Genomic DNA, 25739 nt, shown 5'->3' with positions numbered 1-25739 from the left:
TAGTACTCACAGCCCCCAATCACAAGTCACTGGCAGGCCAGTGCCTCCCACCGACCCTAGCAAGTTATGAGAAAGTTATGAGAAAGTTATGAAATGGATATCAAATGGATAACATCCATTGATTGAGAATTTGTTGAGAAGTGGTTGGGAGACCACCAAAATTGAGATGATGTCATACAGCATCATAAACCTGTACAAACCTGCTCCTGTATCTCCCCACCAAGAATATATAGTTTATTACAGCCCTTTGCATAATTGATGACTTTGAAGAAAAAAAAACCTCGAGTTTTCAAATAAAAAACCTTGAGTTTTTTCAAAAAGTAACCGAGTTGTGTGAAAAAGCTGCTGAGTTTTTCAAAAAGTCAGTGAGTTTTTTTTTGGAAACCTGGCTCAGTAATTCCAAAAGAGAAAGAGCTCGCTCAGTTTTTGAAAAACTGAATGAATTTTTGAAAAACTCGATGAATTTTTGAAAAACTTGATGAGTTTTTGAAAAAAAACTCACAGGTTTTTTTTGAAAACTCAAGCGTTTTCTTTTTTTCCAAAGTCATCAATTCTGCAAAGGGCTGTAACCTTTGTGACATAAATTGACTGAGTTATTGAGGTTTGAAAAAAAAATCACGGACAAAAAATACTATTTTTGTACTATACCTAAGAATTGATTCTGGAATATATTCCAGCTTCATCAATATACATACACAAAAAAATTGATATTCCTTTTCAAAACATGTTTCTCCACATTTTTGTCCCCTAAAGCCTTCCTGTATGGGCAGTATTTCTACATGTAATTCCTGAATGTGTCTGCAAGTTTGATTTTCTGAAGTTCTTTGCCCCAAGAAAAAATTTGAGGGAACATATTGCCAAAATCATTCTGAATTTGATTGATGTGCATGTAGATGGTATTTGACAAAAATTTCTGCCATAAACTTTGCCATATTCTGCCTAGAAACAAAGAATCAATCAAATTGTTGACTGCTCATGTACACACCACAATTACATATAGAAATACTGCCCATACAGGAAGGTTCTAGGGGACAAAAATGTGGACAAACATGTTTTCAAAAGGAATATCAATTTTTTTGTGTATGTATATTGATGAAGCTGGAAGATATTCCAGAATCAATTCTTAGGTATAGTACAAAAATAGTATTTTTTGTCCGTGATTTTTTTTCAAACCTCAATAACTCAGTCAATTTATGTCACAAAGGTTAATAAACTATATATTCTTGGTGGGGAAATACAGGAGCAGGTTTGTACAGGTTTATGATGTTGTATGACATCATCTCAATTTTGGTGGTATGAGATATTTTGCTGGTAACTGACCCAAAACATCTTGATAGCAGATGGATGTTATGCTGAAAACCAATTGAAGTTTTGTTGAAAACATTTTGGAGACATCGGATGTACTGGCCTGCCAGTGACCAGTAGTTGGGGGCTGTGACTTTGGGTTATCTTATCTTATATTTAAATCCTTTTTCATAGTTATCTATTCGTCTCTTATGATTGTTATCTCGTCTCATATATGATGATATCATACTGACATCATATGCTGTGAATGCTGTGTCCTTGTACGTGATGTGTTTGGTATATAAAGAGGTCCTATTCTTACTCATTGTACTTTCCCTTTTTCCTTACCGATTTCTACTCATCACTTCGAGCAGGTTTGTTCTTGCTCGTCATCGGTCACAGAGATAGTAATCTCTTCTAGTGACTTACTAGAGACCAGGCGCACTTTGGGCCAAAACTCGTGCGTTGTCACTAACTTTTCCACTTCAAAAGTAGATTTTGACGTTGTGATCGGCGAGGATCAGCAAAACCTCCCTGCAGAGCGCGAGTGAAATGCGACAGGATGTCACTGGGTTCCCTATCTAAAACCATGCTCGATGTTTGCAATGTTACAATGGATATAACCGTGAATGCTGAGCTTGTAGAGCTTGTGGCATGTTAAGTGGTAATAAGGGGGCTCAAGTCAAAATATTTGCCGCCTTTTCTTAAAAAATCGGGGAAAGTTTTTTACGGTACCGTGCTGTAAAAACTTTTCCCAATTCATAAAAAAGGACCAAAAAATTCTTTCGGATCTGCTTCTGAGCAGTAAATTGACGCAAATTTGCTCCGGAAAAAAATTTGGGATGTTGTATAACATTTCCCAATTTCATAAAATTTTGCGTAAATTTTATGAAATTGGGAAAAGTTTTTTACCATAAAAGTTGTGAAAATTTTTGACTTGAGCCCCCCTAATATCTTTGCTCAAACTCATCCCAATCCCTATTCATCGACATCTCTGATAGTCAACGCACAAGATTTAATTAAGGGTATGTTTGGTAGCGATTATTTTCGGCGATTATTTTGAATAATAGGGGGGCTCAAGTCAAATTTTTTTACAACTTCTGTCGTAAAAAACATTTCCCAAATTCATAAAATTTACGCAAAATTTTATGAATTTGGGAAACGTTATACGACGTCCCAAATTATTTTAAGCCGTAAATTTGCGTAAATTTACGCTCAGAAGGAGATCCGAGCTGGTCCTTCGGGTACCCAGAGTTGAAATGAGATAAGATGGGTCTCTTGACCATCATCTTCCTTGACCACCTTCCCTCTTGACCACTTCACGAGCCATCTGTTTTATACTTGTCTCAGAAAATCAACCAAAGATGGTTCGACACAGCCTAGCCGAGATCAACCAGCAATGTACTGAGCTACTTCACCTCGCCCCTGGAACACCTATAACCCAATATCATATTCGAAAAACTAAACAGATCATGAAAGAAATTGTCGCAAATGAGAATGAACAAGCAACTGCAGATCCAAGTAGTACCAGTCAACCTACTCCGAAACCTAGCACGATTCCGAAGAGACAAACTACTGTCTTGGCCAGTACTAGTCGACCTACTCCAAAACCTAGCACGATTCCGAAGAAACAAACTACTGTTGTCTTGGCCAGTACTAGTCGACCTACTCCAAAACCTAGCACGATTCCGAAGAAACAAACCAATGCGGTTGACCTAAGTCTATCACAGCCAACCCCGTCAAACTATAGCGCAAGATTTGATCGAGAAGATCTCGAGTTTGTACTTGACCGTATCTCAAACGAGTCTAATCAAAGAAATCTCATGGGTGCTGGGTCAAAAACAAAAGTGGGAGGTTTAAGTCGCAAGGCACACTGGAATATCTTTGCTACTCTAGTCAATAGCTCACATAATGATCGAATTCGAGCAAACGGTAGACATTCTTCAAACAAGCTATCACTTGATGGTAGTGCACTTGGCAAACGGTGGGGTACAATCAAAACTAAATACATTGAAACTCGAAATTACTGGGACAGGAACACTGGTGAGGGTTTAACTAAGAAGGACTTACTTGATGGTTATGTTACAATTGAAATAAAACAAGAAAGTCAGTGTCCAATGTTCTTTAGATTGAACGAAATATTTGGTGAAAAGGTGAACGTGGCTCCGGGTGCAATCCGCAATAGCATGGATTTAGACGCGGGCTTGGATGATGAGGACTCTGAGGAATCATCTGAACATGAAGATGAAAACATATTGTCATCAACTGAAATCTTGAGAAAGGCAGCACGTATTGAAGAGCTCGAAGATGTTGAAGATGAGATCAAATCGCCTGTACCCTCTTTGAAGGAATTTGATGTTGAAGACGATGAAACTCAACAACACCCCGATAACCTTCAAGACTTCTTACACGCCAATTCACCTGACTTTTCAAATGAGATCAAGGAGCCAATTTACATACAGCCTGATCAACAAGCTCTACCTCCTCGCCAAAGCATCAAGCGTAAGGCCAAATTACAATCCCCGATTGATCTTTCAGAGGAAGAAATCGAAGAAGAACCTGACCTACAGTCTCGATCCACTCCAAAACCGAAAACCCGAAAAACTGAAAAGGCTTCAAAGGCTTCAAAGGCTTCAAAGGCTGTTGCAGATCAACCATTAAAACCCTTGCCACCCATGAATGAAGATGATGTTCGACGTAAGAAGCCAGTGGCGAATGCAATGATGCAGGCTCAAACATTGACAATGCAATTTTATAATGAAAAGATGAAAGAAAAAGAAGAAAAAGAAGAACTTAAAGAAAAACAGAAAATCGTTTGGGAAAGAGAGAAATTTGACTTGGAAACCGCCCGGATGGCTCAGATGAAGCAAGATGACTTGGAACGCGAAGCTCGGGTTGCTGAAGCTCAATGTGATCGTGATTTGAAGCTTGCTTCAGCTAAATCAGCTGAAGACGAAAGAAGAGAATGACGAGAGGCAGTAAAGGAGTGTTGTAAAGATGGGATGTCAATTGAAGATACTAAGGCATACATTGAATTGATGTTTCCTACCACTTGATAGATCAGCCAAAGTAAGTTCTTATTCTACAGATTTGACTTTGATGCACATTTGTCTGACAATCACATCTCTTTTGTGATCATCATCAGGCTTTACTCTTATCCTAAAATCCGGTCCCTCAATTATAGCAGAACAAAATTATTATGTAAATTAGAAATTCGAGATTTCACCACAAAGAAAAAGCCTCGTTCAAAAATGAGCAAGCAAATTTTAATTCAGCAGTATTTGTTACTCAACCAAGCAAAATGTATTGTATGACAGTCTGATTTCTTTTGTATGTCTTCAAAGCTAGAGACTTGTAGATTTGATTCAAAAACGATTTGTAATTTTTTCTATGCAAATGAACATTTCTTAGTTGGTTTGGAGGTAATCATACTATGTATTTCTTTTTGTTAGTTTTTGATATTGACAAAAAGTAATCAATAAATGACACAATGATTATTAAAAGATGCGAGTCCAAACATAACAAAAAAGTATACAAAGCTTAAGTGGAGTTTGTTGAGTCAAACAGAAACAATAAGATGTACACTATAATTTTTCTGTGTTGATCAGATACACCAGTATTTGAAAATAAAACACTATAATTCATTCACTATCATTAAAAGCTACAGCATAATCACGCACAAGTTCTCTTCTTAGATTACCAGCATCACTATTTTCTGCCCCTATATCAACATCTAAACGCATCACTGCCATCTCATCAATTTGTTCTTTGGTGTCATCTTGATACTCTTCTTCCCAAGCATCCCCTAATTGAGCTAACATGTTATGAAGTAAGATACAGACATGAATCCAGTCGAGAAAGAACTCCATATCTTCTTTTACATTCAATTGCAATCGCATGTCTTGCAATGATGCAAACCGACCTTTCAAGATTCCAATGGAGTGCTCGTTTCTCACCCGAGCCTGTGCTGCGTAGAGGTTGAATTCAGAGTTTCGTGGGACATCTGCTGCATTGCCTTTGTAAGTTGAAACAAGTGTATTGCTGATTTGGTACGCGGAGTCAGCTAAAATGTATTGATCTAAAATGAATCAATTGTCAGTACTGTGAAAGGAAATAAAAGACAAAGTGAAGATGTGTAAATCAAGTTCTTACCTGTGCTCAACCATTGATTGGGATTCTTGTAAAGGCTCATAAGTGAGTACATGCAATTGTCATGACATGAGCCAGGCCACCCCGTGTAAAAAGCTGTGATTTGACGGTCACAATCACAAACAACCTGACAGTTGATCGAGTATCGTTTCTTTCGATCAAAAAATGTTTCACCGTTGTAACCAGGTCTTCGATACATAGGGAAGGTTGTTCCATCAATGAATCCAACACATCCAGGGAAACCTTCAAGTGCCATGACTTGGGAGATTTCCTGGCGTCGTTCGGGACCGGGCCATTGGAGGTAATGAGCACATTTTTCTTTGATGGCCAACAGGCATCTACGAGTACAATTGATGATACCGCCAATCGATGACTTGAAATTTCGAGCAAAGCGTCCAATGGAAGCTCCATTCCCACAACTTCCTAAGCGTTCCAAGGTGATGGCTAGTTGTTTATTGATTGGTGGTTGAGGATTATTGGTGGGTGATATGAAGATAGGATGGGTTGATATCTTTTCAAGCAGCGTATCAAAGCCACCTCGGGTAGTTCTCATAGCTTGCCGAAACTCAGTCCGACGTGAGCGAAGCAGATCGTTGATGTTGAAGGGAGTATCATAAGGAATGCGATGGCGTGCTTCATGATAGCGTAAGTCATGAAGTACTTGAAGTAGAGTCTTCAGCTCGTCTCGTTCATTGAATAAGATATTGAATAGCTCGGCTGATTCTTGATCATCTTTGTATAAGATCATACCCATCGATGGTATGATTGGAGCTCCCAGGAAGAGTTCTTGCATAAGGGCTTCATCGGCTAGGAATTTTGTAGTTTGGTAGAGGTGGGTAATTTCTTCGATTGTTTGTTGATGCTGTGAAACCCGAACCATGGTGAAGTGTCCAATGTGAACAAAACAAAAAGATCGGAAGAAAATTGGTTTTATGACTGAGATTTGAGAAGCGGTAAAGAGATTTTTACGGCCCTTTTTTACGAATTGGGAAAAGTTTTTACGGTACCGTAACGTAAAAAACTTTCCCCAATTTTTTACGAAAGGGCCGTAAAAACTTTGACTTGAGCCCCCTTAATAGCGATTATTTTGCAAAATAATCGCTGTTAAAAAAAGACGTTTGGGACCACTTATGGTACCCAGAAATAAACTCCTTCCCCGTCCCAAAAGGAGTTTAAAACGGGACTTTGGATAAACGCCAAAAGGGAGTTTATCCGTGCAATAAACTCCCTTTTGTACTTGACACAATCTCATCTCGAAAGACTTCAACCCTCCTCAATCGATCCAATATGTATTCACTTCATAAGATGCTGGTTCTTTGACTCAATCAACATCTTCAACACTACACCATCATACTCAAGACTCACAAGCCAATCTTTGCTTCTACTCTTTGCTTTCTGTGTAAAAAGTTATATCTATTGTGATTGTACAAATGAAATCTTGAAAACCAATTTTGATTGAAGGAACGAGTTATCGATCGTTCAATTTCCAGTCAATTTTGCAATTTCTATAAATCGGTCAAGTTTAAATCAATTTTTCAAAACCAACCAATCATTCAACTTCATTCTATCAATCTCCATCAATTGTTGAACTTCAAAAAATCTCAAAACAAATCACTCTTGAAAGATGAGATAAATAGGAAGTGGTGGAGAGTGTTGAATTGGGTGGGACATGTTTCTGTTATCGCGAGTGTGTTTGGGCAAAAGATTGTTGGATGGGGACAAAGGTCGTATCATATGATCATTGCTTGTATCGGAAATCCCCAGAGGATATCCATATGGGTAGATGCGAAGTGGTAGAATGTGAAGTGAGCTGAGCTGAGCTGAGAAACCTTCAAAGAGAGTTGACTACATATAGATACGTCTGGTTGGGATTTTCAACCAAACGTGATTTTCTTCAATGTACCCTAAACGGAGTTTATTTGATGAAAAATCAATTTGAACAATAAACTCATTTGCCCCGGGGCGATGTACCTGGGGTCAAACGGAGTTTACAATTTGTAATCGCAACCAAACGTACCCTAAGCAAATACTTCAGATTATGGATCGCTATAGCTTGATACCCACATAATTATGACTGAGGAAGGAAGAAAGGATGAACGATCCTTGTAGGTATCCTTATATTCCATAAGCACACCTTTCACAGAAATCCTCTTGCCTCCAGTAATGGATGTACTTGAAAACCCATAAATTATATCTTTGATCTCACCTTACCAAACCTGTGCAAATCATCCTCAAGGGAAAGATGCACAGATTAAATCAGTCTCAAAAGTGCCGAAACGTAAAGGTTAGCGTAGAAAACCATCCAATTGCAACTGGATTAAGGCAGTGAGTTACATCAAAGACCCATAGTATATGTCTGCTTTATCACAAGCCTCACTGAACCTATGTGAGGCTCGACAATCAAAACTCATTTATCTTTCCCAAACGATGTCTGAAAGTGGATTATCAGCCACTTCTGAGAAGATGGCTCAAAAACCCGATCAAAACAAGCCCCCTAACGGTACGTTAGTGACGACAACAACCGGGAATCTGCGCCTGGTCTCTACTAGAGTTCCTCTCAGGTTTGTTCTTGCTTGTCATTGGTCACAGAGATAGTAATCTCTTCTAGTAACTTACTAGAGTTCCTCTCAGACTTATAGGTATCTCGCCATTAACTGTGCCTATGGTAAGATGCTGCTTATGGTTCTTCAAAGTTTGAAAAACTCTGAGAAAGCCCTACCTGAGAGCACATTTATGGCAAAACATAAGTAGGAATTCCGTAATTTTACAGTGCACGGAAGACAAGACACTATGAGAAGAGTGACAGACTTGAAGCCTTTGAGGAACAAGTTGCCTTCAACCACACCTTGACTCCTAGACCAACCATGTGGTAGCATTCTGTCCACTTGGCAACATACTTCAGTCAATTGATTGAGATACTGATAAAAATATCTCACAAGAAATTGGCAGTGCCTCAAGCAAATACAATATGAAAACAACAATTTTGCCTATATAGGGACAAAAGAAGTGCACATGCAATAGTTTGATATTGGTTCTAATGCTCAGGGGTTAATTTCAATTGTATGTTGGGCAAATTGAAACAGAAGAAGTTCAGATAGGTGGATTATGTATTTGATTAGAGCAGAATCTGGTGAATCCAAATAACCTTCAAGCAAGTGCGCAAGAATTGGCATGGCTAATGTATTCTTAACATAACAGTTTTGGTCACAATTTTTTAGTTTGATCATGGAATACTTGAATTGATAAATTTCAAAAAGAAACAGGAATCTTAATAATAGCATGGCACTATATACAAATGAGAATCAAACTCCATATGCACTATTGCAATAATGGAAATATTGATTGGGTAATGAAGAAACAATTATTTACAACAGGCAGATAAAAAAGCAAGAGGATATGATAAAAACAAAAAAAGGTAAGATGTGTTGATCATGAAATGCTAACTTTGAGTAGAGATGGAACAAAAGTTCATGTAGATGCCTCCAAGACTGACCAGGTTAAATATGACTTTTAATTAATTGCTACTGAGAACAGATGTGACATATGTGAATATCCCATTGAGGGAAATCATGTACACATACTGAATCAAAGACAAAAGAGTACTGCAAGAGATGTATGCCAAAGATGAGCATTGTCTTCAAAGGCAACATCAATCAGATTTAGTTGTAAGGACTTACTATAATGCTGGAGAGTTTATTGTCCTACATGAGGAGTTCTTTCTCCCCATAAAACAAATTACTTGTCATTTGTGGAAAGATGTTATCTTTTGAAAGGTAGGCTGTCTTACTTCCCTCACAGATTCACACCCCACCAACATATTTACCTCAATTATTTTTCAAAAATCTACATTGGCAGTGGCAGTGGCATTCATTTTGTTGATTTTGTCTAGCCATGAGCACATTAGCTTACATTCCAGCCTTTTGCTTGAATTTTATAGGTGCCTAATTTGTGTCCATAAAAATGTTTACTGAACAAGACAGTAAAGTCAATACACAGACAAATTTGATACCAGGATGAACATATAATTCTCCCCAATAGTTTAGATGAGTAAGAGATCTACTCCTTATCTTTAAAAACTTCATCTTGCCTTCACCTTTTCAAATATAGCAGTTGAACATTTCACTATCTACCCACCCAGTCAGGAGACCCACAACCTACCCCCCTCTTCATATCAAATGTATCAGAGACATGATTGAGTTACATATCAAAAGGCCTTGTAAGCTGTCTCATTGGCCATAGGTTAGCTAGTTTATCTCAAGATTCATGTCTGTTCTTAAGCCGGTGTCACAACACTTCAAAAATTGCCCACAAAAGTCAGAAAGCCAACAGAATGAAAAGAACACCAGAGAGAAACAGAAGACTAGAAATTTCAACATCCAACCATACCTACTTCAACACTCAACAGTCAGAAAGCCTGTGGAAGGCAAAGAACACCAGAGAAAAACAGAAGACTAGAAAAGATGCCCAAAGAAGAAACAGAAAAACTGAAGGAGAACATATCTAAACTGGCCACTCCATCCAACCTATCATATTACATAACACTCCTGTCACCAACTTGTCACTAACCCCTCTTGCAAAACAGTTGCCTTGATCTCACCTAGAACACAAGCACACAACCCAAGATTTGCCCAAAATACTATCACAATGTTTTACAAAGGCAATCAGATTGAGTTCAAAAAGTAAAGATCAGATATTGAATGATTTTAAAGCAATTGTGATCACAGTGTTTACATAAACATAAACATTTGAATCACCTTACAATTTGGCAGATTCCATTCTGAAGTCATAAGCTTGAACAGTCATGGTTTCATCAGTAAATGAGGAGGCCACTTTTGATCCTTTGTGAAAATTTTTCAAGATGGCAAGTTTCTTTCAGAAGTGTTAGGGCAAGAGAAGCTGCTAGAGCTAGCTGTATGTATGTGGTTGTTTCAAAGGCAAATTATATGCATACTGTGAGGGGTTCAAGGCCTGGTCAATTTTTTGTTTTTTTAAAAACCTGGGCAAGTGTCCAAATAATCTCTGTCTTTAAAATTATATGTTTGTTTCATATCAAAATTACAAAGGTATTCTATGTATAATAGGCCATCGACTCCAAGGGGCCACACAGGTGTGAGGTACATGTATGTAGCTTACCTTACAATCCTTTACAATCACATCATCATAGTATGCTCATCCACAGCAACTCATACAATCATGACAACACATTCACACAATTTTGTGCCACGTTCCATGAGCATACCACACAATGTCCACTTACATACCACACTTTCCTCAGATGAGGATGAATTCAAGGTTGTCTGAAGCTATTATTGAAGGCATACATCACTACAAGGATCATGATGAAGGATGGTGTAAATGGGAAATAAAGAGCAGTGAAATTGCACAAGTCAATGGGTATTTCTTGTTAAGAAGTTTGATGTGTAATGGCATACTGTGTGTACACTCAAAATGGCAGCAAGGAATTTCAGTGGGGCTAGACCAGAACACATGGCAAGTGGTCATTTTTTTTTCTTGAATTACCTTCCTTTATTTTATTTAGCTAGATTCCTGTGCAGTCCCCTCAAAGTGATTTACATCATCACTATTTGGGATTTGCTCTCTGTGACCTTTTGAAAAAATAACTTCAGACAATCTCAAAACCTAAGTCTTTCACCAGATAAAACATGGAATTCAGCTGTAAGACGTCAAGGTTATTGGGAGTTGATGTTGCTTGGAGCTTTGATCATTAATGGACAGTGTTATAAACTCGTAGTCCTTGTGAAACTTGAAGTAGGTTTCAAGCTCACTAACTTCTTTTTGAAGAGTTGCAATAAGCAAGTCCACAATGGCTTCTTATTGGTTTATCAAAACAAATAGGTTTGAGGAATTTTTTTTAGAAAAATGTCAAAGACATATATTTGAGTTTTTCTTGGTGCGGAGGAAAAACAGATTTTGCTACAGTTCATTTTCCCTAAAAAAATGACATGGTGAAACTAGGTTACCAAAAAGGTGCCTCAAACCTAGTTTTTTTGAGTAACCTAATTTGCAGAATAGAGGACAAGCAGTATTACCACTAACCAAACTAAGTGCCTTTTGGCAAAATAGATTGTCAAGAGAGGGTTATAGCTCATCCACAGATTTTGGTGTGTGAGCCTCCAAAGGTCTGGCTGAGGCATTTTTCAATCCCACTTACAACCTTCCCTTGGAACCAAGAAATGCCATATCCCTTGGCTCATCCTAGATTCCCTCCCGCTGGTATCTCCCTCTTACTCTAACACCAGATGGCTACCAAGGTCACAAAGCTCATGTTGTTGAGAATATTCATCATTTGTAACTAGTTGTGTGGGCAATACTCCCAAATGCTCTTTTGATCTTGTTGCTTGAGTATAAACATTCATGATTATTGCCTAAACTTTTAGACCTGTCAAGAACTTGCAGCAGCCACACTGGAAGTTTACAGAAGACACAATCTTTTCAAGTGATGTTTTGATCTTATTCCTGAGGCTGAATGTCTATCTGGAAAAACTGAGTGTATTTAGGATGAACCAAGGAGGGATGCATTTGGTATTACAAAGAGATATTGATATTTTGAAATGAAAAACACCTTAGTCAAACCCCCACAGGCTCACACACCAAAATCTGTGGAAAAGTGAACACGAGGGACTTAGTTAGGCTAGTTAGTAGTGTCAAGTCGCACAAAAAGTGGAGGGCTGCTGCCCCAGGGGACTGTGGGAAACAAGAGGTCACCTTGAGACAAGCTGGGAAGCCTACACATAGCAAACAAGACCCGGATGCGACTCTCTTCAATCAGGCTTCCCACTCAATGATTGCCACGGTGTGCGACTGTCACTCATGAAGGGTCTGTTGTATAACAGTCGGGTGGAAGACATAAAGCCAATAGTTGCAAGTGCTCACACTGGGAAAATGTAGTATTTTTCCCAAGTGAAAAATGATTGACCTGAAGGACAAAAAAAATTGAAAAAGGTGGAATTCTGCATTCATTCTGCATGTGCATTAACACTGCATTTTTCTGCATTGATGCTGCATTTTTTTTCATTAATGGTGCATTAATGGTGCATTTTTATGCATTAACATAGCATTTTTAATTATTTTTGACATTAATTCTAATCATTTTGCATAGCCGAAAAATACTACATCTGTGCAGTGTCAGTAAGAAAATTACACAAGTTTACAAAAAAATGGAACAACAGATGTGTAATAGACAATTTTTGATGAATGGGAAAAAATTGAATGTGGTTTTGCAAATCGCAAGAAATGAGTGACAAAAGAAAAGACGAAAATCATATTGAAACAAAATCTGAAATCAAAAGGTTTATTGTAAAAGTTGAGCTGATGGTTTTCCTTTAGTACTATCACCCATAATGTTTTCAATGTAATATTGAATTCCTTCTTTTCTAAAGTTATCAGGGACGATCTTTCCAGATTCAGTATCAGAGAATTCCATTAATTGAGCAGTAGGCCCGTATTTTGGCCATTGAACTTTGACTCCTGTGGGATTGGGGTTACTGGTGTAAACAAAGTTCAAGTAACGGGTTTGGATATCCGCACTTCTTCCAGCAGCTGGGGCTTTCAAGGCGCTGACGGTGTTCACACCGGAGTATGAACCTGAAAAAGCAGTCACAAGTGAATCTTAGTACACGTTCCAGTATCTCAAGTCAATGAGTTGTCAACGTACCGAGGTATTTAGTTTGTTTCAATCCACGGTCAATGAACCCATAGACTGGAATAGATGCCTGAACGGATTGCGAGAAAAAGCGTCGGAGACCCTAGATGGTAAAAAAATACATGTCAGTGTTGTAATAAAGCTTTACTATGTATGATAAACGAATTCTCACTTGGTAAGCGATATCACCGAATAGAGCTGCCATTTGCTTTGAGACGGGGTTCAGTTGGTTTTGTAAACCGGTGTTGAAAGGTGAACCTTGAGCTGGATCAGAAGGATAAAGTTTCAAAAGGTCGGTGATCTCATGTGGTGCAGCACCAGGAAGAAGTTGTTTTAACCCTAGAAAAAAACATCACGCGAAATTCTTAGTCCATCATATCGCAAACTGGAAATTGATCATGGTAAAAGACTCACAAGGTGCAACACCAGTGTCATTGAAGATATGAGCAGCTTCAACCAAGGTATCTAAAGTTCCAGAATCATCAGATGATCCTAAGATGATAGGAACCTTGGCCACTAGAACGAAAAGAGATGCAAAGTTAGAAAGGAGTAATATAATAATAACAACAATAGTTTAGATCATTATACCTTTGCCTGCTTTTGCTAAATCTTGAACTGATCCTGTAAGGAACTTTCCATCTACATAAACGTGAAATGGTAAAGGATATCGAAGTCGGGAAAAGATTCCAGGGAAAGTATTGGCTGCCTCTCTATTTTCATGTCATGAGATCGAGTTATTTTCAAAAGAAAGAGTCAATGCGCTGAAATGAGTGAGAATGGCTTGATTCGTTTGAAAAACTTACACTAATTTCTCAGCTTTAACTTCACGTAAGCAAGCGAGTGATCCTGCTCCGACTGGGCACCCGGCTGCTTTGACAAATTTGTCGTAGATTGCTTGACCCGTTCCTATTTCTGATTGATGGTCAATAGGAATGTTGTTAATTCGTTTCAAGCGACTTTTAGATCGAGAGCAGTGTTGATGACTCACTAGGACTAGGGAGAGCAACGGCTCCTCCAAGGATCGCATTCTGGAACAATCCCTTACTGGCACCATCGTAGGCTACCAATTGGTGAGATACAGCCATCGATCCCACTGATGCCAGAAGTTCAGAGGTCGTAAGGAATATCTCCAACGTCAGTGATCGCGAGTAATACTCCTCTAGTAAGAGATCAGAAACGTACAGTTGGATCCATATAGAGTAACCCGTTTGGGATCCCCTCCAAAGTTGGCGATATGTTTCTGTTAGAAACAAGTTAGTTTTCTCTATCAACGCCATATCTTTGATGTCAAATCAATATTTAATGAGAGTATGTACCTGAACCCATTCCATGGCCAATCTTTGATCTTTCAATCCAAGATTACCAGCATCAGCAGCGGCGATCTCTTTCCCGCCCAAGAACCCGAATGCCTTGATACGGGAAGAAAATACTTAATTTGTTTTCATATACAGATCAAAGAAAAAGGTTCTTACACTTGATCTCCAATTGGCTGATACCCAGATGAATGGTTTTCCAGTCATCTTTCCACGGGCCATCAAACCTGCTGGGTTGACTGATCCCGAAGAGGATTGTGCTGAGGAATTGAGAAGATGATGAGCACTTGAAAATTCCTTCAAGAAATCCAGATTTATAAGATCAAAGACTCACAAATCCAAAAGATAACAGGTAGTTTCTGATCCTTGGCTACACCAGAAGGCCTGGTCACCTGTAAAACACCCGAATGCGTCAATGAAATGAGGAGCTTGATACGATGGAAAAGTTGATGCTTACGTCTAAGGTCAAACAGTCTTCTTGACCAGGTCTGGAATCCGTGGCTGATTGTACGCCTGCAGGAAGGGACTCTAAGACGCCAATGATGGTTGCGTTGAAGGCAGAGGGATCTGAACCGGCTAAAGGATCAGTTGTGAGACATCCGGGTGATATTTTCTGTGATTGAGGGTTATGAGTGGAAGTCAGATTATTGGACTTTCTAAAAAAATGCATGGTTTTCAAACTAACAGTGGCATCAAAATTTGGATATTTCTTAGTAGGAGCAACAGGAGACGCGAAACGCCTGGCGCCAAGGGGTGGTTCGGCCTAAATGAAATAAATAAATAGATGAGTATCATCATTGGAGAGCTTTTGGTGATTTTGAGTATTTTACGTACATAGGGAATGGAATTCCAAGTGTCTAATCCACCTTGTGTTTTTCCATTAAAGTCACCATAATCCAGAACGACGTGTGTTGCTCCTTTACCGCCGGCCACAGCGCCTGCAGCAGCTGATGCTGCCGGTTCCTTTGCCACTGCAGCAGCTTCCGCTCCAGAAGATCGTAACAACAACTGACATACAGCGATGATGACGGGTGATATGAACATGATTGAAAAGAAGGATAAAAAGTGCGGTTTGGCGAAGACAGTTGTATTGAAAAAGTAAGATGCTAAAGGAAATATGAACAAGTAATTAAGCAAGGAATGATAGTAGATGAACAGATGAAGAGAAGGTGTACACCATTAGGCAGCTTTTCCCCGGGGTATTTGAGCAATTTCTAATATCCTCCTTTCGAGCTGCGTTGTAGGTAATCACTTTGATCCGAACGTATTTGTTGAACGAGGCGTTGCAGGGCTCTCATGGATTTGAACAGGGTACGCTGCCGTTCAATTGGAGATATCCTCATCGTTTCCTGGGGCCAACGATTTTCACACGGCCTATTGCTAGTGTCCTGCGCCGTGCTGAGTCGATCAAACAAGGGTTCTATTTTCTTTCAATGGAAAACATCATCTTCATGTGGCTCACTTCATCGTTTGGCTGTGTCCATCGATAAGCATACAGGCGGGGCGTTGCAATATTTATGTTCTGTTACTTGCAATCCCTTATAGACCTGCATGGCTATCAGGAACTGACGCGCTCAGATCCGCTCCCTTAGTGCTGGGGGAAAGAATGTGGTTGGCTGTTTAAATCTATAATTCAATCTTGGTCCCTATATATGGGATTGTTAGTTTACGCCGCGGTGTGATGGATAATGTCATGAGATCAGGTATGCAAAGGAAGTCTTTTTTCAACCTTTTTCTACACACAAGAGTCATCTGGCGCAAAGCACTGGCTTCTCGGCCATTTTTACTGGCCGGCTTGCATGTCAGTCAATAAGTCAGCCTTCACGTTTTTGCTGTTACATCAGGATATGTATCTCGGAAACTGATGGTGCTACAGGGTGAGAAGGGTGTACATTTTTAAGGGGGCCCGAGAATTTTCCGAACGATCTTTTGCAGACGTTAATGTTTGCAAAAAGGGATGTTCGGAAAAATGCACTTTTCCCCGGACAAAGTGAATTTTTCCGGACATTCCCTTTTTTTGGATGTCTGCAAAAAAAAGTGACGCAAAATATTGTCTGTAAAATTGGATTTTGATGGTCCAAAACATTGATTTTTCCAAACGTTGACACCCAACCGATATGTTTCGTGAATAATAAAGCATGCAAAATTGCATGATTCACCGTGCAAATATAATTTTACGGTCCTTAGTTCACGAACGTTATTTTCCGTGAAAAGAAGGGTTTGGAAAATTGAACATGAGAGGCCGATCTGTTGAAATTTACAGACATACTTTCATCAAAAATACGAACATTTTTTTTACTTAAACTGCTGATGATAAGGCCGCACTTTAGTTTTGAACAAAAAAGGGTGATGGAATTATCAGTTACAAGAATGTCGAGAAAAAAGCTTAAAAACAACAATTATAACGAAGGTCAAGGAAAGTGAGAGAAAAACAATAGCAAGAAGGAAGAAATGAAAGAATGTGGTAGCAAGAAGGGATAGATACGGAAAAATTGAAGTAAAAAATTTGTACATATGTCCAAAGGAAGAAGAGAGAACAAATGCAAACATGTAAAAGTTAAAAAATAAACGGACTACTTCCTCTCCCTCTTACGCTTCGACTTCCGCACCTTGCCACTTGCCTTTGACTCTTGGCTACTGCCTTTGACAGGCACATCCAAAGTGGTGTCCTCTTTCAAAGTGTTTGCCTCTTTCTCATCAAGAAGGACATATCCTTTCCAACGTGGTTTTTTGACAGTTGCGTCATTGGCATCCGTAGCAATCAAAACCTTACATTTGCGATTATTAACCTTCATCGTTGTTCCTACAAAAATAAAGTAACCATAACTTCAGTGAATTGTATAATTACCAACCAAAAGAGAGCAGGCAAATGAAAATACCAACTAACACTGCAAACATTAATCAACTTCCCCAAGTGGGCAGGAAAAATGATTGGGAGTATCATTTGTCATAAAATGATCTATCACTCCACACCTGATCCATAACACCCACACTACATATGTGTAGCAGGCTCAGTGAATTGGTGGTTATCATGTACATACAGTTATGCTCAGTTATCTGCTCGGCAGGATGAGTTATTCATATGTAATACATGCTGAAACTTTTTTCAGATTGACAAAAGCATTCAAAAGATAGACTACATACACTGACTCAACGTTTTGGTGTAATATCATCCACTCAACTGCATGTAATACCCTTTCTGTTACTAAGAAATAGCTTCAAAAATATTGCCTGAGCAGCTACAAAATTATATGTAGTGAATTCTTGGGACAATTTTTTTCAAGTCAAAAAAGTTACATGTGGTATAACATGTGATTTATATATTTTGATGGGCAAAAAACTGAGCAGACCTGTATGTACATGATAGAAAGCTATTTACTTAGCGTACTGCACATATGTAGTGTGGGTGTTGAGGCTCAGGTGAGCGGTATTGGATATTTTTATGACAAACTGTACTACTAATCATTTTCCTCTTCCAATGTGGGGAAGTTGAATGATGTTCACAGTGTAACCGGTTTGGCTCTGTGCTTCATCTATGTGCCCATCCAACACAACCACATCTTCTTGAGTTCCATCCTTACGCTGTGCCTCTTGTTTTTTAGACTTGACCTTCCGTACTACAAAAACAAAAAATATGTAACATGAGTGAATTGAAAACCAAGACAAAGAAAGTAAAACGTAATTAGAAACTGACCTGTTTGGTTTGGAACTTCTTCTAAGTTTCCATCTGATACTGAAGCCTTGCGTTTTGGATCTTTCACCTTGGCTTTAGGCTTGACAGTCCCTACTAATAAACATAACATGAGCGAAGTGATTTCAGAATAAATAAAAGGTGGGTGGACTAGCGCACCTGATTGGCTTGGTTCTTGATCATCTTTTCCGTCCGACATAAACAAATCTTCCAACTCCACAATCTTCTCGAGGCCTTCGCCGACACTTCCACCGTTGCGCTGTTGCTCATCATCCTCATATCTGACATGTCTGCCTGAACATTCAGGTGCAGTAGACTCCAATTCCACTTGTGAAAAAGGCAACTCGCCTTCATTGTTGTCCCCAAAACGCTTGTGAATTTTGATGTTGGCTTTATCAATAATCAAAGCTTCTTCAGATGTAGGCGCTCGAGAATACATAACCCAATTTGTATTATCCACAGCACCTCCAATGGTGATCAAGTCCCTACTTTCCAAAGTTGCAATGCCTTGATTGACCAAATCATTGTGATACCATACCCCCAACAGACCGCCAACTGTACGTACCACCTTGCACCAGTAGTGTCCTTTGGCAAAGAACCCACGAGCCCACATCCAGTAGGTGACACCGTGAAGGGTTAATTTGTAAGGCAAGTCGCATTCATTGGTCATTTTCTTGGCTTCTTCAGGCTGTCCTTGTAAGATACCAATGTCAATTTGAATGTATAAATGAGGCGGTGCTGGGTCAAATTTGAACCGCGTCCTCTCAAATAAAGGTGGCGCTTGTCGTGGCAGAGTTGAAGTGAGGTTCTTTGGGTCCTTGTTGACTGCGCATTCCGTACAGTGACGCGCGGAGACCCGGCGAATCCCCTCGTCTGAAGCCCAACGCTGTAGAAGATCCGGTGTATCGGAATACTGAATTGACTGTGTAGTAGATGGCCGACCAACACCAAAATACTCTGGAAGCAGAGTAATTTGATTTGTTTCGAGAGTTTGATTACTGACATGCGAAAAGTCATTCGAGCAGACCAACTTGCGTTCACGCAAGACACGAAAAAGTTCCTCAGTAATTGGAGGCGCTTTAGGCTTGGTTTGTACCCCTTGGCAATCAAATAAGCCTTCAAAATACAATGTAGCAGAAGCATAATCGTCGTATTTGAATGAACCTGGATAGATCTTCTGAATGGCCGCGTGAAGTTTGTTTTGACCCAAGGAAAGGATTTGTCGAATGCTGCCGGACTGATGTATCTCCCAGGTAGCTCGTGACAAGAAAATATTCATTAATTTGTTGAAGATATGAGTTGAGCCACCCTTGGAACCGGTGAACCAATAAGGATTGTAGAGGGCATACAAACACTCTGACATCGAATTCATCCAACACCAAAACTGGCGAGTTGGAAGCACAGAGATTTGAAATCCTTGATATGTTGTCACAGGGTTACGGTCCACGTTGACAGACCCTTTGGGTCTGCCTAGTTTTGTATTCTTGCTTCCTAATAAAGCCTCCGTGGTGTCCGGCGGTTGTCCGTCGTTCTTGGTCTCGCGGCGGTTGCGAGCCTTCTTTGCCCATCCGAGAACTTGGGCGACTTTTTCATAGTTTTTCGTAGAACCGTATTCAATTGCCACTCCTTGTCGAAGGTCATGATAGTCTCTTTTGAGGCTCATTACCAAAGCATAAAGCTGTACAAGACCAACTTGAATGGTACAATTACCTTCCCTAAATTGTTAAATCATCAGAAAGGACATCAAATAAATGTAATAATGAATGATAACGAAAGGAATGGAACTTACAAAATCATGTAATAAACCCGGTGCATCGATTCTTGTGCGTTGGTAGTCGCAGGCATGTCATCGTCAAGGTCGTCATCGTCAATGGCCTTGATTCTGGATTTGAATAACATGGCCTGTACGTCGGATGCTTGCCACCAATCAATCCACCTTTTTGCTTTGGGAAACTTGCGTTGCAAAAGATCAACCTTGACTTTGAATGTGTCTTGTCCAGGCGTGTTTGGGTCACATAGACTCATGGCCAGAGTCTCGAATTCTTTCTGTTTAACCAGAAAGAAGATTAGACTCTAAAGAAATCAGAAGCAAAAAACATTTCAAAGAAGGCCAAACTGACCTCAAATCCCCTTGCAATGATCGCATTATTTCTCTTCACACGTGTGACCTGAGCACGAAAATGTTCCTTGCAGCCGGTCAACTTGGAAAGTGCCACATTCCTGTCTGTTTCACTGAATACATCCATGTAGGCCGTGATGAAACCATTCTTCTGTGCCATAGAGAAGTCAACAACTTGCCGAACCAGGGTGTCCTGTTCGGAAGTGGAAATTTGAGCTGCTTTAATTTGTTGCATGAGCGTGGTGAAATGTGCCTTGTAATGGTCATCGGTGAGACCATTCATCCATGTGAGTTGGATCGGAATCCACCGATGGAGCACGTCATTGTACATTGACGTCGTGAGCAAGTACCCGTTCGCAAAGAACTTTTACGTGACATCTGAGAGCAAGCCGCCTTGGTACACGCCGCCGTTAACTCGAGCCAGCAGTTGTTCAGCCATCCATTCCGTTTGAAAGGTCATGTGGGTAGTTTTCGGCATAAATGAAGCCGATATTACACGGAGTCCTTGCCTGAATCACATAATCAAAGTGCAATTAAGATATTTTTTCAAGATTATTATGAGAGAATAGAAAACCATTGACATACTCAACCCAGTCAATTATGTCCAACACGAAACTATCACCTCCACCTGGAATCTTCTTTGCAGGAATTATTCCCGTGTTGACTAGTATGACACGTCGATAATATCCTAAACGATGGAGATTGTTCAAAGCAGGATGAATGTCGGTCGATGTTGCAATGGCGGCCTTCCCTGCAGGCGCTCGGCCGACCTTAAATGAAAACAGTGAATGTTAGTCGCAAGATAGCGTGATACACAGGAAGGAAATGATGGTTACCTTGTGTTGTAAAGGTCCCAAATCAGGATTTTCAACAACTTTTTTTGCAAAGGTAGCCAATGCAAGCTTGTCAGGCTTTGCCCGTCGAGGCCATGGATGGTCGTGGAGTCCTGAGTGACGGACAATGCCCCATCCAGAAGGGATGTGCTCATCCACTCAACAGATTGTACCAATGCATGGAACCATTCTGAGATACTCTGGGCATAGGGCCGCGGGGCATTTATGAGCTCTGAATGAAAAAAACATTGAATGAAAAAAAGTCAATTGATGAATGGCGTGTTTGCAACAAACAATTTTGAAATTGAAAACACTTACTTCATTTCCCACTCTGCTCTCTTAGAGTTCGAAGTTGGCGGTGTGCCAAGATAGTCACAATGGCGGTTGTTGCACATTATGATGCCTAGGCATGTGAATCGCACAGTTTGCCAGTCACTACCTTCCTTGATACCCCCGCCAGAAGTTGTACTAGAGAACCCAAAAGAGCACCAGTTGGTGAACTTTTCGCCCTCCTGCTTGACGAAAACGGTTGAGCCTTTTGGAAGAAGAGGGTAACCTTCGGAATCCAGCCTCGTGCCGTGGTCAATGTAGGTATGAAATGCCGGGCGATCCAAGGGTAGGCCAAAAGTCTTTTTACCTTTTGTCCCAGCCTTCTTAGGTTGACTACTAGAATTAGTGCTTGTCTGAGATTCTTCTTTCGGTTGGCTGCTTGATTTAGTGCGAGTCTGAGAGGCTGCGAGCATTAACGTCTGCAAAACATCGTTCGGAAAAATACACGATCCCATTTTTAAGTGATTGTCACTCATGTGAATTATGATCAAACAATTATAGAGAACACAAACAGGATGAATGCCATAAAATGCGAGTACGTAGATATTTATTTACAAAAGAATTCATGAGAAGGATAAAAAGATGATACAGGTGATGATTGATAAACAATTTGTTTGACTGGAAATATTATAAATCTTAGTTGTCTTGTACAAGAAGAAATACAAACACAAACAAAGACAAAAATTTGCAGAGAAGGCCATTCAATAACAAAAGTTCAAGTTTTAGCAAATTGAGCAGAAGGTTTACCCTTCGCACTATCACCCATGATATCTGTGATGTAATACTGAATTCCTTCCTTTCTAAAGTCATCAGGTACAATCTTTCCGGTTTCAGTATCAGAAAACTCCATGAGCTGAGCGGTAGGTCCATATTTAGGCCATTGAACTTTTACTCCCTTTGGGTTAGGATCATTGGTGTAGACGAAATTCAAGTAACGAGTTTGAATATCGGTACTTCTTCCAGCAGCTGGAGCCTTCAAGACGCTCAAGGTGTTCACACCAGCGTATGAACCTAGAAAACAGGTGGAAAGGGAAACCCATTAAGTTATGGGATATCATAAGGCTAGCATAATTTTAAACCTACCAAGGTATTTGGTATTTTTGGAACCACGGTCAATGAAACCATAGACCGGCGCAGAAGCCTGGACTGATTGTGAGAAGAATCTTCGAATCCCCTAGATAATGGAAGAAAGGTATCAGTATTACAATGAAGTTGGACCAGATAGACTGAGCTGATTCTCACTTGGTAGGCAATATCTCCAAACAGAGCTGCAATCTGCTTTGAGACAGCGTTCAATTGGTTTTGTGTACCGGTATTGAAAGGTGAACCTTGGGCCGGGTCAGAGGGATAAAGTTTCAAGAGGGTGGCGAGATCTTTGGGTGTGGCACCAGGAAGAAGTTGCTGTAACCCTAAAACCAACACAAATTTCAACTTTCTGTCCTAAACTTTCAAAGGCAATTCAAAGTCTGATGATGACTAACATGGTGTAACACCGGTTTCATTGAAGATGTGTGCAGCTTCGACCAAGGTGTCCACCGTTCCAGAGTCGTCGGTGGATCCTAGGATGATGGGAACCTTGGCCACTGAGTGTAGATGGAATAAAGGTTAGGAAACATACGATAGGAAAAAGTTTGAGATAGTTATACCTTTTCCTGCTTTGGCTAAATCTTGAATAGATCCTGTGAGAAACTTCCCATCGACGTAGGCGTGGAATGGCAAAGGGTATCTCTGGCGAGAGAAGATTCCAGGGAAAGTATTGGCAGCAGCCCTGTTTTTTGAAAGACAAGCCATTCAGTGTTTTTATAGGGAAATAAGTGAACTGCCACATAAAGGGTTTGTTTGTTTTTGGAAACTTACACTAATTTTTCCAATTTGGCTTCACGTAAACAAGCGAGTGAGCCTGCGCCAACTGGGCAACCAGCTGCTTTAGCGAATTTGTCATACGTTGCTTGACCCGATGCTATTTCTGATTGTCGGTTGATAAAAACGGTTTTTGAGTTCATTTCAAGCGACTGCGACTTGAGAGGACTATTGCTGGCTTACTAGGACTGGGAAGCGCAACAGCTCCTCCAAGGATCGCATTCTGGAACAAGCCCTTACTGTCACCGTTAAAGGCCACAAGTTGGTGAGATACAGCCATACCGCCCACTGTGAAGAGATAATGAATGAAAGTTAATAGGGAGAATGATGTCAAAGTGAGTAAATGCGATCGATGCATCTCGGGGAAAAGAGGTCAGCAACGCACAATTCGATCCATACAGAGTAACTCGCTTAGGATCTCCTCCAAACTTGGAAATGTGTTTCTTTTGGGAGGGTCGAGAATTTTTTATCAACGTGATGCATGAATAATGAGAATTTAATGAGCTTATATACCTGAACCCATTCCAAGGCCAATCTTTGGTCTTTCAACCCGAGATTGCCGGCGTCAGCAGCAGCGATTTCTTTGCCACCCAAAAACCCAAACACCTGAATGAGGAAGCCGAGACTCAGAACCTTTGTAATGCAAATCAAAACAGGGTTTTATTGCTTACGCTTGATCTCCAATTTGCTGAAACCCAGATAAATGGTTTCTGGATCATCTTTCCGCGTGCCATCAAACCTGCTGGGTTGACCGCTCCTGAAGCGCTTTCCGCTGAGCAAGAAAGAACATGATGAGTACAAGAAAAGTGGTAGGATGGATCTATAAATAAGATAGAAACTCACAAATCCAAAAGATGACGGGCAGCTTTTCATTACCGCCTAACCCAGAAGGCCTAGTTACCTGTAAACCCCCGAGTGTGTTAAGTAAAAGCGTGAAGAATGGTAAAAGAGGTGAATGCTTACGTCTAGGGTCAAACAGTCTTCTTGACCAGGTCTTGTATCTGTGGCTGATTGTGTACCTTTTGGAAGGGATTGTAAGACAGCTAAGATGGTTTGGTTGAAGGAAGAGGGGTCTGCGCCGGCTAGAGGGTCAGACGAAGCACATCCAGGTGAAATTTTCTGTCATTGGGAGCATTATGCAGAAGTTATAAGATTACCAAACATTCTTTGAAATAGTGGATCATTTTCAGACTAACGGTAGCATCAAAGTTTGGGTATTTTTTGGTGGGAGCAACAGGAGACGCAAAACGTCTGGCGCCAAGGGGTGGTTCAGCCTAGATGAAGAAAGAATAAGTGAATGAATATCATTGAGAAGCTTTCACTTATATTGAGTACTTTACTCACATAAGGAATTGAGCTCCAAATGTCCACTCCTCCTTGCGCTTTTCCATTGAAGTCGCCATAGTCGAGAGTGACACGGGTTGCTCCTTTTCCTCCGGCCGCACCACCTGCAGGTGCAGGGTCGCGCGTTGTTCGATTACCACTAGCCGCACCGCCTACAGGTACTTGGGGAATCGTGGTTTGATTGCCGCTTTTATCTGCAGGGGATGCCGGTGCTGCAGCTGCAGCTTCTGCGCTTGTGGATCGCAATAACAACTGGGTTAAAAGGATGATGAGACGTAATATAAACATGATTATGCACACAAGGATAAAAAAGCGACGTGGCACAGAGAGGTGTGTTGAAAGAAGAAAAAGTTAAAAGAAATTTATACAATCAGCTATTCACGAAATGATAGGGAAGAAAAGCTAACGGGAAGATAGTTTGCAATCAGACCGTTTCGCCTTCATGTGCGACCCATTTAAAATGACTTGCGAGCTGCGTTGCTGTAGGACAAATCGGCTTCAATCTGGACATTCAGCTGAGCGTGGCGTTGCAAGGCTTCCGCGCGTGAGTGTTGCTATTCAATCAGAAGGATCCGTACTTCCTTGCTGGCCGCGATTTTCACATGGCGTATTGCTTCTCTCTGATGCCTTGCTGGGTTGAGGTATAGGGGTGGACGGTGGACATCGGCGGTCTCTGGGAAGTTGAAAGATGTCGGTTTTGAGGTGAAGCTACTTCAGTTCCCTGGCAAAATTTTACGTAAAATTTAATACATTTTGACCTCAGCTCAGAGAACTGTTGTTCTTGAACCATCTTGCTTCTGAATCAACACACCTCATCTGTCCTGAATATAAATTTAATGAAGACTTGATCCATGACATCCAAGGAGAAGGCAATGATCATTGGTAAGCATGAAGGATGTCTGTGTGGCATACAAGTTTTTACCAAACTAAAACACTCACCATCAGCAGTAAAATAATTTCAAAGTTTAAGAAAACTGGTACTATGAGTAGCAAGAACCACACTGGGCAACCCCAAAAATTCACTGAACACAACCAACAATCCCAGAAGCAAATCCTAAAGAAGAACTAAAGAGCCAACTGCATCCAAAATCCAACTGAAGTCAGCTCTAGAAATTTCCAAAAAGAAATCCACAAACTTGGTATACATGCATGT

General features: G+C 40.3%; 3 protein-coding genes across 3 annotated transcripts; 1 reads left to right on the top strand and 2 right to left on the bottom strand.

Moving 5' to 3' along the window:
• Window positions 1–2648: 2648 nt before the first annotated feature.
• Window positions 2649–4253, top strand: MELLADRAFT_112984 (uncharacterized protein; the record flags this gene model as incomplete). Its single annotated transcript, XM_007417606.1, has 2 exons — window positions 2649–3268; window positions 3413–4253. The coding sequence occupies 2 exons, from the start codon at window positions 2649–2651 to the stop codon at window positions 4251–4253; spliced, it is 1461 nt and encodes a 486-aa protein (XP_007417668.1).
• Window positions 4254–12745: 8492 nt separating this feature from the next.
• Window positions 12746–15453, bottom strand: MELLADRAFT_112983 (uncharacterized protein; the record flags this gene model as incomplete). Its single annotated transcript, XM_007417587.1, has 14 exons — window positions 12746–13062; window positions 13109–13199; window positions 13269–13435; window positions 13511–13612; window positions 13685–13806; window positions 13900–14008; window positions 14085–14189; window positions 14279–14336; window positions 14413–14505; window positions 14569–14669; window positions 14744–14801; window positions 14867–15022; window positions 15095–15172; window positions 15244–15453. The coding sequence occupies 14 exons, from the start codon at window positions 15451–15453 to the stop codon at window positions 12746–12748; spliced, it is 1767 nt and encodes a 588-aa protein (XP_007417649.1).
• Window positions 15454–22097: 6644 nt separating this feature from the next.
• Window positions 22098–24874, bottom strand: MELLADRAFT_112982 (lipase; the record flags this gene model as incomplete). The annotated part of the gene is made up of 14 exons (XM_007417586.1): window positions 22098–22393; window positions 22466–22556; window positions 22625–22791; window positions 22864–22965; window positions 23029–23150; window positions 23240–23348; window positions 23426–23530; window positions 23628–23685; window positions 23756–23848; window positions 23914–24014; window positions 24086–24143; window positions 24206–24361; window positions 24439–24516; window positions 24587–24874. The coding sequence occupies 14 exons, from the start codon at window positions 24872–24874 to the stop codon at window positions 22098–22100; spliced, it is 1824 nt and encodes a 607-aa protein (XP_007417648.1).
• Window positions 24875–25739: the final 865 nt, after the last annotated feature.

Source organism: Melampsora larici-populina, assembly GCF_000204055.1.
Source record: "Melampsora larici-populina 98AG31 unplaced genomic scaffold MELLAscaffold_75, whole genome shotgun sequence".
Classification (NCBI taxonomy): domain Eukaryota; kingdom Fungi; phylum Basidiomycota; class Pucciniomycetes; order Pucciniales; family Melampsoraceae; genus Melampsora; species Melampsora laricis-populina.
This window is presented reverse-complemented; position numbering and strand designations above follow the sequence as displayed.